General features: G+C 38.0%; 2 protein-coding genes across 4 annotated transcripts in view; both read right to left on the reverse strand.

The window, feature by feature from the left end:
• cemip2 (cell migration inducing hyaluronidase 2) overlaps nt 1-13,125 on the reverse strand; it is a 29,890-nt gene extending 16,765 nt beyond the window's left edge. The window contains exons 1-9 of the mRNA XM_079813842.1: nt 12,972-13,125; nt 10,569-10,919; nt 9,696-9,836; nt 8,976-9,543; nt 4,626-4,795; nt 4,335-4,523; nt 1,416-1,585; nt 663-866; nt 367-572 (exon numbers count right to left, since the gene is read on the reverse strand). Coding sequence (XP_079669968.1) covers nt 367-572; nt 663-866; nt 1,416-1,585; nt 4,335-4,523; nt 4,626-4,795; nt 8,976-9,543; nt 9,696-9,836; nt 10,569-10,899 — 1,979 coding nt within the window. The 5' untranslated portion in view covers nt 10,900-10,919; nt 12,972-13,125. The remainder of the gene's footprint in view (nt 1-366; nt 573-662; nt 867-1,415; nt 1,586-4,334; nt 4,524-4,625; nt 4,796-8,975; nt 9,544-9,695; nt 9,837-10,568; nt 10,920-12,971) is intronic.
• A 2,347-nt stretch (nt 13,126-15,472) lies between these two features.
• The window catches only part of abhd17b (abhydrolase domain containing 17B, depalmitoylase), a 16,696-nt gene continuing 16,667 nt past the window's right edge, over nt 15,473-15,501 (reverse strand). For all 3 annotated transcript variants that reach the window (XM_079813853.1, XM_079813852.1, XM_079813854.1), the window contains one exon: nt 15,473-15,501. This exon is cut by the window's right edge and continues 1,489 nt beyond it. The gene's annotated coding sequence lies outside the window, so the exon portion shown is untranslated.

A 15,501-nucleotide genomic window follows, 5' to 3' on the forward strand; every position in this document is an offset into this window, starting at 1 on the left:
CTCCCCAATTTTTTTTTATCCTTTTGAAAACAGCACCTCCTTAGCTGTCCTCCGCCTGGGACACCGCCTTTGGTGTTTTATTGGCCGGATAAGAGAAAAAAAACTACCGCTGAGTCTCAGGAAATGAGAGCTCTGTTTTTTTCCCCCTGTTATTTGACCAAACTATACAGCGTGTCACATTGTCAAGGTCAGCTAGCCAGTGCAAAACAAGTGCTCTGTGCATCAGGATCAGGAGACTTTCAGATACAATACTCACACATGCAATATTTCAAGCTGAGAGGCTTCAAGCAGTATGAATATTGGCCTGATTTTGAGTTACAGGTCTATTCAACAATATTAAATGAATATGCGTTTATAGTATCTTACTTGCACTCGGTTGCAGGAGATGGTATATATCCTTTGTGCACCCTGTCTGTAATTTCTGTGCACATGCTATCATTGCGGTCAGTAGGTAGAATGGTCCCTGGCCTGGTCAACAAGCCTAGGTTATGGAAAAATATGTTCCTTTGTTCAATCCCGTCCTCCAGGAAAAAACAATGTCCCAGCGTGTCATAGCCAACCGTGTCCCTAACCTAAAATTAAAGGAAAACATCATCATGGTGTCAGCTTTTATTGTAAGTGCACACAAGCCCGCTGTTTATAGCTCGGTATCTCTCTCTCACCAGCAGGCCATTGGTGGCGTGTATAGCAACGCATCGGGAGAAGGAGTGATGGATGGACAAGGAGTTCACATAGGTGGGGTCCCCACGCTGATCCACATCTCCACACCTATGGAAGTTCACAGGGTATCTACCCTTCTCCTGCTGCTGACCCATGTGTTTCAGCTCCACCTGAGACAGGTGTACTGATGAGAAGTTCCCCAAAATCTGAACATACACAAAGAGGAGATCAAAAATACAAGACCACATAGTTTTGGTGAACAAATATTTTTTCTGCCTTTTAATTGTGAGTGGTTCTAATTTTATTTTAAAATAACAAATAGTAAATAAAATCATTGTTCATTTTTAATTACACAAGATATAATATAATATAATTTAATAATTAAAAACAAAAACTAAAAAATCATAAATTTTTCTCTACAACCACAGTACTGGACTTGCCAGAAACAGCAAAGACTGCTGCATGATATATGGTTGGTCATTTACATAAGGCAAACATTGACCCGTCAACTAGTTGACTAATAAAAAACGAGTAGTCATATAAGTACTACTGTGTTGTTCATTCTTTGGCCAAACATAACACACAAATTTAAGATTATACTTTCAGTTCCTTCCATTCAAAAAAAGAGCTTACTCAATTATCTGGCGCTAACCCCAACATACAACAGCCTGTGGTTTCTCCACATGACAGCACCAGACAGCTTAGTGTTAAATAAACACACAACCGCTCACACACACACAGACCCTCAAACAGACCTTGATGTGTCCCCCGAAGGTGTCGTAGCTGAAGTACTGGCACCAGTTTTTTCCGTAGCATGAGTTTTCCATTTCTCCACGAATGAGGATATTCCTTGAGAGGAGAGCCACCTCCGCACGCATGTCCACACCGTCCAGGATTTCTCCCACGTGGGTGAACTGAGGCTTTCCTGAAAAATTCCAACACAAACACACCTCATAAAACTCAGTTTGAAAATATGATTTAGAGAGATTGGTCTCAAATAGTGAACTTGTCAAATTAAAAATAAACCATCTCTAACTAAATATTTTTTTATCATTATCTAAAAAAAAAGTTAAATTAATGCTGGATCCAGGAAGAAAAGCAACCTGTCCACACATTCAGACTGCCCTTTACGCACACCCGGAGTGCACACAGTATCCTTCCGGAAGGATAAGGTCTGGCAACAGCTTTGCCAATAGCACACAATGCACAAGGTGACATTTAAACTACATTCTTTCAATAAAGGTCACACATTGGAGATATTTCCAATTCTCCATGGACATATGTGCTGGGAATAATGAACATATTGTAATACATACACAATACACCACAGAAACTATTTGGACACTTAAACAACACTTAATAATGTATACAGGTGTACAATAATATCAATTCAAGTGGCATTCATTTTATGATTGTGCATATCTTTAAAGTTTGGGGTCTATTTTTGTTGAAACCATGATAATGTTTTTTCAGGATTCTTTGATGAATAGAAAGTTCAAAAAAAGAAAAAAAAATTTTTAATAGAAATCTTTTGTAAGATTATAAATGGCTTTACAGTCCATTTTGATCCGTTTAATGCATCCTTTCTGAAAAAAACTATTAATTTCTTTAAGCAGCACAAGTGTTTTTAATACAGCTAATAATAAGAAATATTACTTGAGCAAAAAATCGGCTTGATTTCTGAATGATCATGTGACTGAAGTAGGGCTGAAACTAACGATTATTTTAATAATCGATTAATCTGTCGATTATTTCCTCGATGAATCGGATATTTAAAAAAAAACATTAATTTCCAATCCTTTATTCAAGAAAAGAACTGACAGTGCAAATTCACAGTGCAAAAAATCTTCAGAAAGTGCACAGGTTGCTACAATAAATGTATACATCTTTTTTTTTTTTTTATAAAGAAAAATACTAATCAAAAAACTTAACAGGATGTTACAACTTGTTCTCTACACTACACTCAGACGCACACACTCGCAAACAAAATGTAATGGGTTTAGTTAAATTGTAATGCATTCAGAATTTCTCTAAAATGTCCAAACCCATTATATACTCCTGGAGAAAACATCTACTGTATTAACCTATTAATATGAATGATATTAAATCCAGACACAGATTTAACTGCTGTGACATATTAAAAAAATATTAGGTAACAATTAAATAAAACTACTCCTCCTAAAGAAGAACACAATGTCTTATTTTCAATGAATGATATGCATTCTTTATAACAACTTGCATACAACATTCCTTATAGATTAAATATGGATTAAATAATTAATGTATAATAAATATAATGAATCCTTATTCAAACTAAAGAGGTGATTTTCTCTGTCTTTGGTTGTTTGATTAATATTAAGAGCACAAATGGAAGCAGGTTAATGGACTGCTGTCACTTTAAGACCGAATGCGGACCGAAAATGACAATAGATATTAGTCATAGTTATTGTCATTCAAAGCTGGTTTTGATTTTCGTCTCGTTTTTGTCTGAAAAAAATGTTGTTGATTAAAATACTGACAAATTATTTGTGAACGAAATTAACATAGCAACAGATTGAAAAATGAATGGGCCAAAAAAGGCAAGTGAACAAAAACGTGTTCAGTCTTGCAAACTATACCCCCCCTGCTTTACTGCTGTTATTAACAAGCTAACCCTAACTTGTCATGCTTGTCAAGCTGGATAACGAGTAAACAAGCACCAGAAGAGCTACTGGAGGGACGTCACGCTCCTCACTTCCAAACGGAACAAAAGTGTTTAACGTTCCCCAGCTGTTGAACTCCCTTCCTCCTCATCAAGGACCCAAAGATGTTTTGGTTTTAGGTGCTGAATCTCCACCGTGGTGCTCCCATGCCATGTCGCATGCTTTTTCGATTTATTAATGGCGCTTTTCGACTGGTACGGCTCGGTTTGCTTTTCCGCTGTGTGGTACGACGGGTACAGCTCGGCTCGCCCGCTTCCACTCTGCTTTGCGCTCAACCGTGCTTTCTTTATACTCGAACATCTCCGCATCTTATTGACGGGCATAATAGTCGCGCGACACAACGAATCGATAATGAAATTCATTGCCAACTCTTTTAATAATCGATTTTTATCTATTTTATCGATTCGTTGTTGCAGCCCTAGACTGAAGACTGGAGTAATGATGCTGAAAATGCAGCATTGCCATTACATGAATTTTAAAGTTACTTTAAATTGTAATAACATTTCACAATATTACTGTTTTTACTTTAATTTTAATTAAATAAATGAAGCCTTGGGGAGCATAAGATACTTCTTTCTATCTAATGAAATGACATTCAGACATTTGTGACACTCAAATATCCAAATTCCTATACTCGCAAATTCCTATACTTGTATAGGCCAGCTGGGATATCAGCATTGCAAAGCAATTAGTGAAACATTTTCTGCGTTTTTAACAGGGTGGAGTACATGATGGTGGAAATGATCTATATAGACGGCGCTGGCTTCTGGTCAGAAATGACAGTTTGTTTATGGGATTCTGGTAAACAGTCCTCACCCTTTTCCTGTCCTAAACTCAATGACACCATTATCATTTGAACTCGGCTGCATACAAATTCAGAGAAAGATTCAGATCAGAAACACTTCAAATTGTCACCACAAGAAAGCGGAGGAAATACTTTTGCTGTTTAGCACGATCACACCACTACTTCACCTTGAATTCGAACTTGTTTCCTATTACAGTGGGAACACGGGAGCAGGGTGAATTCCTCTGCCTGATGCATAGAATAATCTGTGCTGGCCACCACAATCCGGTCACCCGGTTTCCAGCTGCTAACATCATCTTGCAAGTTCAGAACTACTTTATCCACTGCATCCACTTGGAAGCCTGTTGTAGGGTAACCTTTATGGTAGAACAAAAACCAATTAACATTTTTAAAGGGTTTTCTTTTAATACATTATTGGTTGATGTTGAGGATTTTATTCGGTGCTGTCCAAAACGTACCATTACTCCACTCACTGAAAGCAGTAACAGTGAAACCCACACCATCCACAGTGACGAAGTCTCGGCGAGCCAGCGCCTTGCCACCTGTGTCATGGTTCTCGTGTTCTCGTACATCTTCTGTGCAAGAGCCATTCCCTCCACCAATTACTGAGACCAAGGCCCATGCCTGCCTAAAAGAGAGATGGAGGATGGAGAGAAAATGCTAATAAGAAAGCCAGTAAAGGGAAAAAAACATGCAAGAGAAAAGATACAACAGATTTGGAAGAATTGTGTATTCATAACATGTAAACTGGCTAAAGCCGATCAGTTGTTCAATGACTATAAAATATAAATGACAAATTAGAATGAATGACTCGTCCATTTAGACTTGTCAACGCACTCCCATGTGGAAGTGATGATCGGTCACTGCACATAAATGGAATTTAACAGAAGAGCAGCCAAAACTCTGGAGCGAAAAAGTCAAACACTGTCAAGGATGAATGAGAATGATTAATTGAATCCTTCCTTCCTATTATTTATCTAGTCAGCCCATTAGTACAGGGCTGCTAGAAAAGAGCAGTTCTCACTCAACTGAAGGTAACTGAATTTCTGTCATTAGTCCATGATGATAATATAAACCAAAATGTGGAATTGTGATTTCCTGAAGAAGGAGGTCTTTGCTTTCTTCAAAAATAGTAGTCGGAATCTTCACCACGTTAAAGGGTTCCAAAAAAATCCTCTCATTTACTCACCCTCGTGTCATTCCAAAACTGAAGACTTTCTTTCTTCTTCGAAACACAAAAAGAAGATATTTTGAGAAATGTCTCAGTATATTCTCAATATCTTATGTTATGTTTATGTTTCCCCAGGGGAAAAAAAAAAGCAAATAATGACAGATTTTTCATTTTTGGGTGAACTCTCTCTTTAAATTTTAGTCTGTTGTGTTACTTAAGAAAACTTGGAATATAGTGCAAGGGTCATTTGGACCACTTAAGGAGCTTTACAACTCTGGTCACCATTCACTTAGATTGTATGGACAAGAGCAGTGTGAACATTCTGCTGAGCATCTCTTTTTGTGGTCCTCAGAAGAACGAAAGTCATACAGGTTTGAAATGACACGAGAGGGATAAATGACAGAATTTTAATTTAATATGTGAAAATTGAAAAAAGCAGCATAATGAGTGTCTTGAACTTTTTTCACAATTAATTCATAAATGATTCCCCAATGTAGAACATAACCAATCCTATGTCCTCTCTCCCTATATGGCAACATTCAGCTTTGGCAACAATAGATCTAAAATGAGTGGGAAAAGGGGGGGAAATACCAAAAACATGGCTCAACAGGCTCTGGAGCTACTGCCTTCTGTTTCTGTAGTAGCATTAATACTTCCACTATGACAAAATAGCAGTCACATCTTAACAGCAACTAGGTCAGAACTGCTATTTGTTTTACTGACGCATAAGAGCTCTAAAGGCCAAGCCTCAAACACAAAAGCCCCAAGAGGTTTGGAAAATAGTGTCTCACTGAACTTTCTTCCATTAAGGAATGTGGTTCACTGCAGTTTACAACAAGTTAATAAAAATCTTTGTGGATAAACAGAGTGCTTAACTACCCACACAGAGACCAATAAGGCCATCTTAGCTGCTGTTAGATGGGAGGTCTATGATGGCCAGCAAACACACTTGTATTATTGTTCTATCTTTCATATTTTCATCTTTTAGCAGTCATCAGTGCAAGATTACCTCATTTCTCAGAATAACTATTATGTCTGACTAACACAGGAATCTTCCCTGTCTTTTTCCATCTTGTTCCTGGTCATTCCCTACCCTCAAAAGGGATATTAATATCTAATATCATTAACGAGTCAATCGTCACAACATTTCCTGCACTTTTAGCACCACCCACATGTAAATAAAAAAAAATAGTAATTCCATGTTCTCTGTGTAGAACTAAAACTTAGAAGTCTTTGTTTAAAAATCATGGGACACAATTTCGAAGTATAAAAGCAGGCAACAATCATTTCCATGATTTCATGATGATGACGTCAAAACCTGCATGAAATTTGTGTAAATAAACCATTTTCCACAATAGCACAACAAACTCTTTCTTCTTTCAGATAAATGAACCACCAGGGATCAAATCATTGACGCTGAAAGGACAGCAGTCTTTTTGTCATTTAGCTCTTTTGATGCACCAAAATATGATCACATTACGAGGAACCCTTTTAGTAAAATAAAATGATAAAACATTTTTACTGAAAAGGACCATTTATACATTGAAACAATAAGCACGATATTTTAGACATCTTGTTCAATTAAAAATTGATTAAGTGCCCCTCACTTACCACATGCTTTGTATACAAATATACACCACTTTCCACAGGGCCAATCCCCCCTGAGTAACTATGGGCTCTCTGAAAAACATTCATTAATATCAACATTCTTTCATACCTCAACTTCTAGTAATTTGCCTCGTTGTAAGTCAGAGTTTGGCAGAGCCCATATGTTATCACTAACCAATAATAGGCTTATCAATTTTTTATATCAAAGATATGTGCAGCGCTGCAACTCGCCCCCTCTGGAGTGCCTATGGGGATCAGGGGGTTAGACTTGGACAGGCTGGTTTAAGTTGCGCAAGTTTTCAGTTAGATTGTTCTGTTGTTGCAAAGGGAGCTGCCAGGTTTGCATGTGATTGGTAAGGGCTGGAAAGGTAAGAGGTTCCTGTTTGCACAATGTGTCAAACTGAAGTCTCTAAATGAGTAAATTCAAGTACTTTTTCCGGTCACACCTACTACGAACCGTATCCTGCCCATTTCCCACAAAAGTTTCACTGGAAACTGCATAACTGCAATGGCAGTCGAAAGCAGAGAGATATTATTTCCTCAGATATGCTTTTTCTTTGCCTTTCAGTAACCGAAAACAGAAGTTTTCAAGCCCAAGACCTTTGACCAAGCTAATGTGTCTAGAGACGTCTACAGCTTGAATATTAAAATACGCATACATATTTTCCATGTTTCTTGCACTAGTAAGAGAATGTTACACACAAGTGCCTTTGCAGTGGACTGTAAAAGTAGGCTTTATGTCTGGAGGAATTTCTATATTTGACACTAAACTCTTTACAAAATTTTTTCAGTTGCATGGTAAGAAAAACGACATCCCTCATTGAAAATGAAAACCTGTACTTTCCATCTGCAATGTAACCAGAAGTGACTCAGCATCTGATTCGTCTGCCTTTGAACTCTTTAAAAAGCCTTACAATGAGATATAGACAGATACCAACGTCAGCTCTTTTTACACAAATCCTGGAAATATGCCTGTTTAACCTTTCACCAGCTTTTCCTACTGCTTGCAGAATACTGCTATACACTGGGAGGCTTCTGTGTTTTTGTGGAACTACCAGCCAGTTGCTTATTTGCTACTAACATTTGGCTAATATTAGACTGCTCAAACACATACTGGCAAAAGTCAACATGCCGACTGAATAACTAACTTTTATATTTGCTTTAAATTTCATTTAATATTAATGTGCTGTCCCGGAAAGTATTTGGACACTAAATTCATGCTTAAAAATATCTGAATGTCACTGCATTAGTCGAATTAGTTGAATATAAAACCAAGTGGCATCATTTTCTCAAAACTAACTTCTCTGAGCTATTTTTGTTCCCAAGTGTTGTACTTGTAGTTTATGGCATTAACTATGAGCATGTTCCACTAACATCTGACCACCAGAAAGTGTCCAAATCCCTTCATTTTGTACAGTATATTGTTTTATAATATGAAACCGAACATGTCACATTGATATTTAGTTATATAATGGAAAGACATTCCTAAATCTATAAGTATGGTACAATTATCCAAAACGTTTGCATCATTGCGTTAATGGGACTCGCAAAGTCTACACAACGTATGCTGCCTTTGGGATTCGCTGGTCCTCAGTGGGTGAGTCCGAATTAGGATATGGTTTATGGAAGAACAGTGTACTTTCTGTTACCAATCACAGTAACTTCAAAGCTCTGCTCAGAGATATCAAAGCAAAAACTCATCAGATTGGAAAAAGCTTCTTTCCTGCTAACACCCTTCAGGGATTGATTTTGCAGCTATAAAAACATTTCGGACTACAATGACATTTGAAGAAAAATGATGGGGAAGTGTGAGTTTATCCCAAAATCCCTATCCCTGCTCAAAAAAACTAAGATGGTCTTAGCTGGCCTCCCAGACTGAACTATTGAAAAACAGTGCCCAGAACCCCTCTAAAACCAGCCAACAGACAAGCCTGATCAAGCTGGGAGACTAGCAAGCCATCTTTAGGCTGGTTTAAGATAATGTTTTCAGCAGAAAAAAAAAAATGGTAATCATGTTTCCCTTATTTACCTGTATCTGAGATTATTGACATGGTTGCTGCCTAGAAGATCCTGGATGGTTTTCTTTGTCTCCTTCTGCAGGTTCTTCACTGCAGAATCTCCGATGGCCAGGGCAACAATGCGTCCTGTGGGCAGAGACTTCAGCAGCTCACTCAGCCTCTCACTGTCATTACGAGAATCATGCGTGTCGAAGCGCTCATTATTCAGCACCTCCGCTGTGTCCTGATCAACCACCCGCAGGTTAATTCCACGGCTGAAGTTCTTCTGGAAGGCATGGTCACCGGTAGCCAAACCTGAAGCGGGTACAGTGCGAGTGAGGAAGGTCCAAGACAGCCTCTCTGACCCATGGAGCTCCAGAGTTCCTCCACCATTCACACCCAAAAACTTGCGGCCCATCCCGGGAACTTCAGTCACGGTGGTCTCGTCCGATCGGCCGACCAGGGTGATGGTGGCCAGGGAGCTATATCGGCATTTTGGAGCCCCGATATGGAGAGCGCCGCCATCTTCGACCAAAATGTGGCGTGTTCGCAATGTAATGTTTTTGGAACCTTTTTTATCATCCGCAAAGACAACCAGACCTATAATTTAATAAACCAAATCAGACTTAAAACCCTAATAAAAGTATTATAATTCACTTTAATTCCGATATGCATAAAAATTTACAAGCCAAAGTGTTCTCAAGGATAATTTCTTATTTTTAGGGTACTACACACTCGACAAGTAATCTTACCTCCAGCCTGGATAGTGACAGAGTACAGAGTGGCAGACGAATCTAGGCGATAATGCTCACCACTGCGTACCACCACCACCTTTTTGAGGTCATGGCCTGGGTTCCAGGATCGCAGCCCGGGTTTGTGATGAGGGCAGTTCCCTACAAAAAGATGTAGGAAGACATTTCAGAGTACAAAATGATTGCCTAGAGTCATAATAGAAATAATGCGTTTTAAGCAATTTCACATTAGCACATGAATACACTACCATTCAAACATTTGCATCACAATGCCCTCATGAATATTAAGAAGCACAACTGTTTTTAACATTGATAATAATGAGAAATGTTACTTGAGGACGAAATCATATATTAGAATTATTTCTGAAGGATCTTGTGACACTGAAGACTTGAGTAATGATGCTGAAATTTCAGCTTTGCCATGACAGGAATACATTTCATTTTTAAAATATATTAAAATATAAAACTGTTATTTTCATTCAAGCCTTGGTGAGCATTAGAGACTTATTTCAAAAACATTTTTAAAAAATCTTACTGACCCCAAACTTATGAAAGGTGTTTAGTTCACCCCAAAATTAAAATTCTGTCATCATTCATCACACAAAAGAAGATATTTTAAAGAATATGGCAAACCAAACAGTTGATGGGCCCCATTGACTTCCATAGTATGGGGAAAATAATAATATGGAAGTCAATGGGGTCCCATTAACTGTTTGGTTACCGACATTCTTCAAAATAACTTATTTTGTGTTCAGCAGAAGAATGAAATCCATAGAGATTTAGAACAACTTGACAGTGAGTAAATGATGACAGAATTTAAATTTTTGGGTGAACTATCCCTTTAAGCACACATACAAGGTGAACGTGTCTTACCATCCAAAACATCTTTAGAGGTAAGACTGAGGACAAGTATGAGAATCAGTAGGAAAACACAGAAGAAGACGGCAACACAAATATAAGTGTTCTTCCTCTGTTGGTTCTGGGAACGTTCCCTTCGACTCTCATCAACTGTCAGGTTAAAAACTGAAGACCGTGCAAGGGGCGGGGCCAGGGGCTTCAGTGGGGGCGGTGGAGGAGCCTTGGCTGGGGGTGGAGAACGAACTGGAACAATCCTGCCTGGAACATATCCTGATGACCGCTGAGCATTTCCGTTGACAGGAGCCACAAAAATGGGGTGACTGCTGGGGCCATCATTAACCTGCATGGTATAACTGTCTGCCAGTCCTACGAGAATAAAAGGAAAAACATCAAAGATGCATTACCGTTCAAATGTTTGGGGTAGATAAGACTTTTTCATGTTTTTGAAATGAGACTCTTATGCTCACCAAGAAATAAACCCATTTACCCATTTTCTGAACCCAAGGTCGCTTCACAAAGTAGTACAATAGTACAATCAATAGACAAATAGCAGATGGAGACAACAAATAACTACTGATAATTAACATATTATTGTTTTAAAATTGTGCTGTTTAAATTTTGTGGAAAACGTGATACTTTGATAAACAAAAAGCTCAAAAGAACAGAATTTATATGAAATTGATTTTTTGTAACATTAGAAATATCTTTATTGACACTTCTGATCAATTTAATGAATCCTTGCTGAATAAAAGTATACAGTTCCCCCAATTGACCCCAAAAGTTGTTTTTAAATGACACTGAAAAATAATTCTTAACTTGTATCTGATTTTGACAAATCCACACCACACTTAACCAGGCATTATGCATTACACTCACAGTTTTGTGGGCCAACCAAACTGGCATAAAACTGTTCCACCTTAATTTCGATCGGGTCTCAATTTCATAGTGGCACTACAATGTGCTTTGAAGTGCAAGCTTTCTGTGGGTTTTCACATTTTCAAGTTATTTACAAAACACATGGCACCAATTACGAGAAAAAAACTGCACAGTCGTTAAGCCTGTGGCCCCTTCATGCCACAAAACAACAGATACTGGCCCTATAAAGAAATTCTCCCAATAAAGCCTGTCTCACAAATATTTGTTTACCAATACCCACCTCAGCCAAATTTCTTAGTTATCATTCAAAGCGACTTAAAAGCTCCAAACAGAGAGTCTAATCAATTTGGCTTCACTTGTACCAAACAGTTACTAATGCTTTTATAAACTCAAGTTAGACTCTCCAGGGCAATAATCAATCACAACATTACAGGAGAATAGAACAACCAGTCTGGCCACAAACGCAATTATACTATCATACTATTATACCAATTTCATCCTTACTTTGATCAACATAAAGATTGCACTCCAGTCCTGATCTTGCCATCTGCAGCTCCTCAGCCACAAATGCAAAGGCACAAGAATCACTATAACTGAGGAGGACATGCATGCATCACCCACCCCCCCCCCCACCCCCCCTTTTGGGATATAATCAATACCCAGTGCTTTAAGGTGTCCCATCCCCCACTTTTCAAATAGTTTTTCTTCCGCTGCACAAATCAAATAAAAGGGGGATGAGCAATGAATTTCAATAGTCTGAAAGGGTGACCGGACAATGGCAGGGTATGGACGGAAACTTACAGGTTTACCCATAGACTACATGTAGTCCACTAGGAAGAACATTATAAACAAATATAACACTAAAAATAATTCAAACCTGTTCAGATGATTATTTGGGAAACGTTTCCATGGACACAGGAACTCAATTACCAATATGAATTCACTTTCTCCTGATGACCTACATTGCAAGGACAAATGCAAAAACAGAAGACAGATGCATGCTAAAAACCAGCCTAAGATGGTCTCCCAGCCTGGCCAAGCTAGTCTTTAGCTGGTTTAGATGGTCAGTCAAATGGTCTCCCAGCCTGACCAGCTGACAAGTGGCTAAAACCCATCATAACAAATCTGACTAGTTTGGGATATCAGACCGGTAAACAAGCTTGGACAAACTTTATAATATTTTTTTTATTACTACTATTATTATTAGCAGTAGTAGTAGTAGTAGTATTAACATATCTAAATTCAAATGCAACATTTTGCTCGGCTTGTACTGAAAAACCATTGGTTCTGTCCATCTTTGTTTCAATAGAAGCTGGTTGGCACCAAAACTGCTACATCGCGCCCCCCTCTGAAGTTTACACAATGCCACAAAGTTTCATCAACTTCAGATGCATGCAAGCGTGACTCCATTCCTCCTTCAGTCATCTACCAACATATGCCGTAAACGCACAATGCACGACCGATATCCACAGAAAGTCCATAGTACAGTAGAGGTCTAAACTGGGGTCTCTATACAATGAGACAGAGGTAGAGATCTCTTACCTTTCGGTCTCTTTTCGCTGTCACTTGCTTGGCTCGTCCACTCCTCTCTCTATCAACCGTAGAGAACCGCACGCAACTCAAGGGGCTATTTGACAGGGAGTTCGCACTAAATGGGTTTTAATCTTCTTTTGCATGATGTTTTCTCTCCTGGGCTGAAGTCAGCCAGCCCCGTCCCAGGCGCGGCTCGCGGAGGAAGTGAAATTAGAGGCGTGTATTGAGGATGAGGGAGCGTCAGAATAGATAGAATTAACGCGTGGAAGAGCCGCGAGACCGAGTAAGTTCTCAAGTGGGCGGGGCTACAGACCACGACATGATGAGCCTACAAGCTCTCTACACAATGTAAGCTACTTGCAATTAAATTGTAGCTTATTTAAAACTCTGAATTAATTTCATGACAAACGTATTATGGTCGCATACAGCTGCCGAAGAAACACAAAAGGGGTCCTGTCATGTGATAAGTGTTACTTTTCTGTTTCCGATTAGGGAACGAATCGTTCTTATGAATCGGATCTTTTAAATGAACCGATTAACAAACTGGTCTAGAACTGACTTGCTCGTTGCGCCTGTTCTGGACATGTTTCGAATATAATATATAAAAAAAAATTATCTGCAAAAATCTGCTTGCTGAGAAATATAAATTAGGTTAAAAGGCGTTGAAAATATGCGATGACCTTATGTTTGGTTAAATTTTAAACATGTAATACATTACTTAAAAAAAAAAAAACAATAAAATATTTGTCTTTTAATTGTGATGGTCAGTTTTTGGTTAACAATATTGTGCCAATTACTTCAGACATAAATGCCGATTCTTTAAGAACCATTTACGAATCATCCCACATTCTTACATCTTCCATAAAGATTTATTAATCTTATTTTTAATGTTCTTATTCAAATCGTTAAAACTATAAACTATAAAACATGCGTAACACAAAGCCCTATGTAATCGTTTGCAGGGATTTTCTTTTTGCTGATAACCCCCTTGTGTAATATTTTATTCATGTATTTAATTTAGTATTATTTTTTCCCCCAATGGTTCTTTGGGGTTATGTTGTTTATTTAGCCTTCTTTGTTTGTTGCTATTTGGACTCCTTGGAATTGTATTAAGCTTGGTCTTTTTGAGGTTTGTTTGGTATCTTGTAGGCTATGTTACTTCGAGCAAACATTTTTTTTTTTAAGTAAAACAAATTAAAATAATAATAATAATAATTATATATAGGCCTATATATATATATATATATATATATATATATATATATATATATATATATGTGTGTGTGTGTGTGTGTGTGTGTGTGTGTGTGTGTGTGTGTGTGTGTGTGTGTGTGTGTGTGTGTGTGTGTGTGTGTGTGTGTGTGTGTGTGTGTGTGTGTGTGTGTGTGTGTGTGTGTGTGTGTGTGTGTGTGTTTTATGTTTGTTTGTTTTTTATTATTATTTATGCAACGCTAATATTCTGATGTAAAGAGTCACTAAATCGTTTTTTGAACCGATTCTTTGAAATGAACTATTCCAAAGAATCGGCTTGGGGAAACGAGTCATACTTGTTTCTTTTCTCAACGCTGGCAGGAAGGGACCAATCACATTCGTTTGTGATTGATGGTTAAACAATGTTTTATCATTTAGTAGAGCTTGATGGGGCAGATTTAGATTTGCACTACGGGTACAAAAATATATATATATATTTGAATGTAACACATTTAAATATTACACTGCATTGTTCAAATGTCTCCGGTATGATTAAATTCGTCTTGAGATATTGAATTCGACTCAATGGAGAAAGCTGCTTCCGGAGCCCCAATGCGACACCTTGAGGAAGAACCCTACTTGTCTCATGACATGCAGGCTAGAGAGGGAGTAAAAATCCTCTAACATTGTTAAGATTCTGTACTGTAAGTAGCAGTTATGGCAATATGAAGCCTAATTCTCACCCATAACTATTTAATGACACCAATAACCTTAAATTAGTTGGTGACATTTTATAAGAAGTTTGACTTTGCCTAGTAATTAAAACATTACATTGTGTGATGTTTAACAAATAGTACTTACAACAGTCTCTACATAGAAACACATCTGTCTGGTTTTGTCTGGTCCTGTTTTCTGTTCTCATCCTTTGAACCCATTTAAGTGCTCATGTCTGTCCTTAGACATTGCCCCACCCTAAAATGAATGGGTCACATGTGTTCTTAACTTCCATGTTCAAGGCCCCCAGCTTCAAAGGTCACTGAACCCCGGAGGCGCGTTTGACCTCTGTGCCGTAAAATGGTTGTGTAAAGTGAATACACATGAAAGGTTAGGATCATTGTTAAAAGCAATTAGATTGAGCTGTTGGGTTAATTAAACGCATGCTTCTCAGAAAGACGAGAAAGAGGGTGGCTATGTTAGAGGTTTAATAAGCTTTATCGAATTCCAAACCATATTAGTTAAAAATTTGGTACTGTACTATAAACATCTTATGCTACTATGGTTATGCTACTATATAAACAACCACACATGAAAACTCAAGTCAGGACTACCATAACTGGCCTTTATTTCT

The sequence above is a fragment of the Gobio gobio genome (genome assembly GCF_949357685.1).
Source record: "Gobio gobio genome assembly, chromosome: 4".
NCBI classification, from domain to species: Eukaryota; Metazoa; Chordata; class Actinopteri; order Cypriniformes; family Gobionidae; genus Gobio; species Gobio gobio.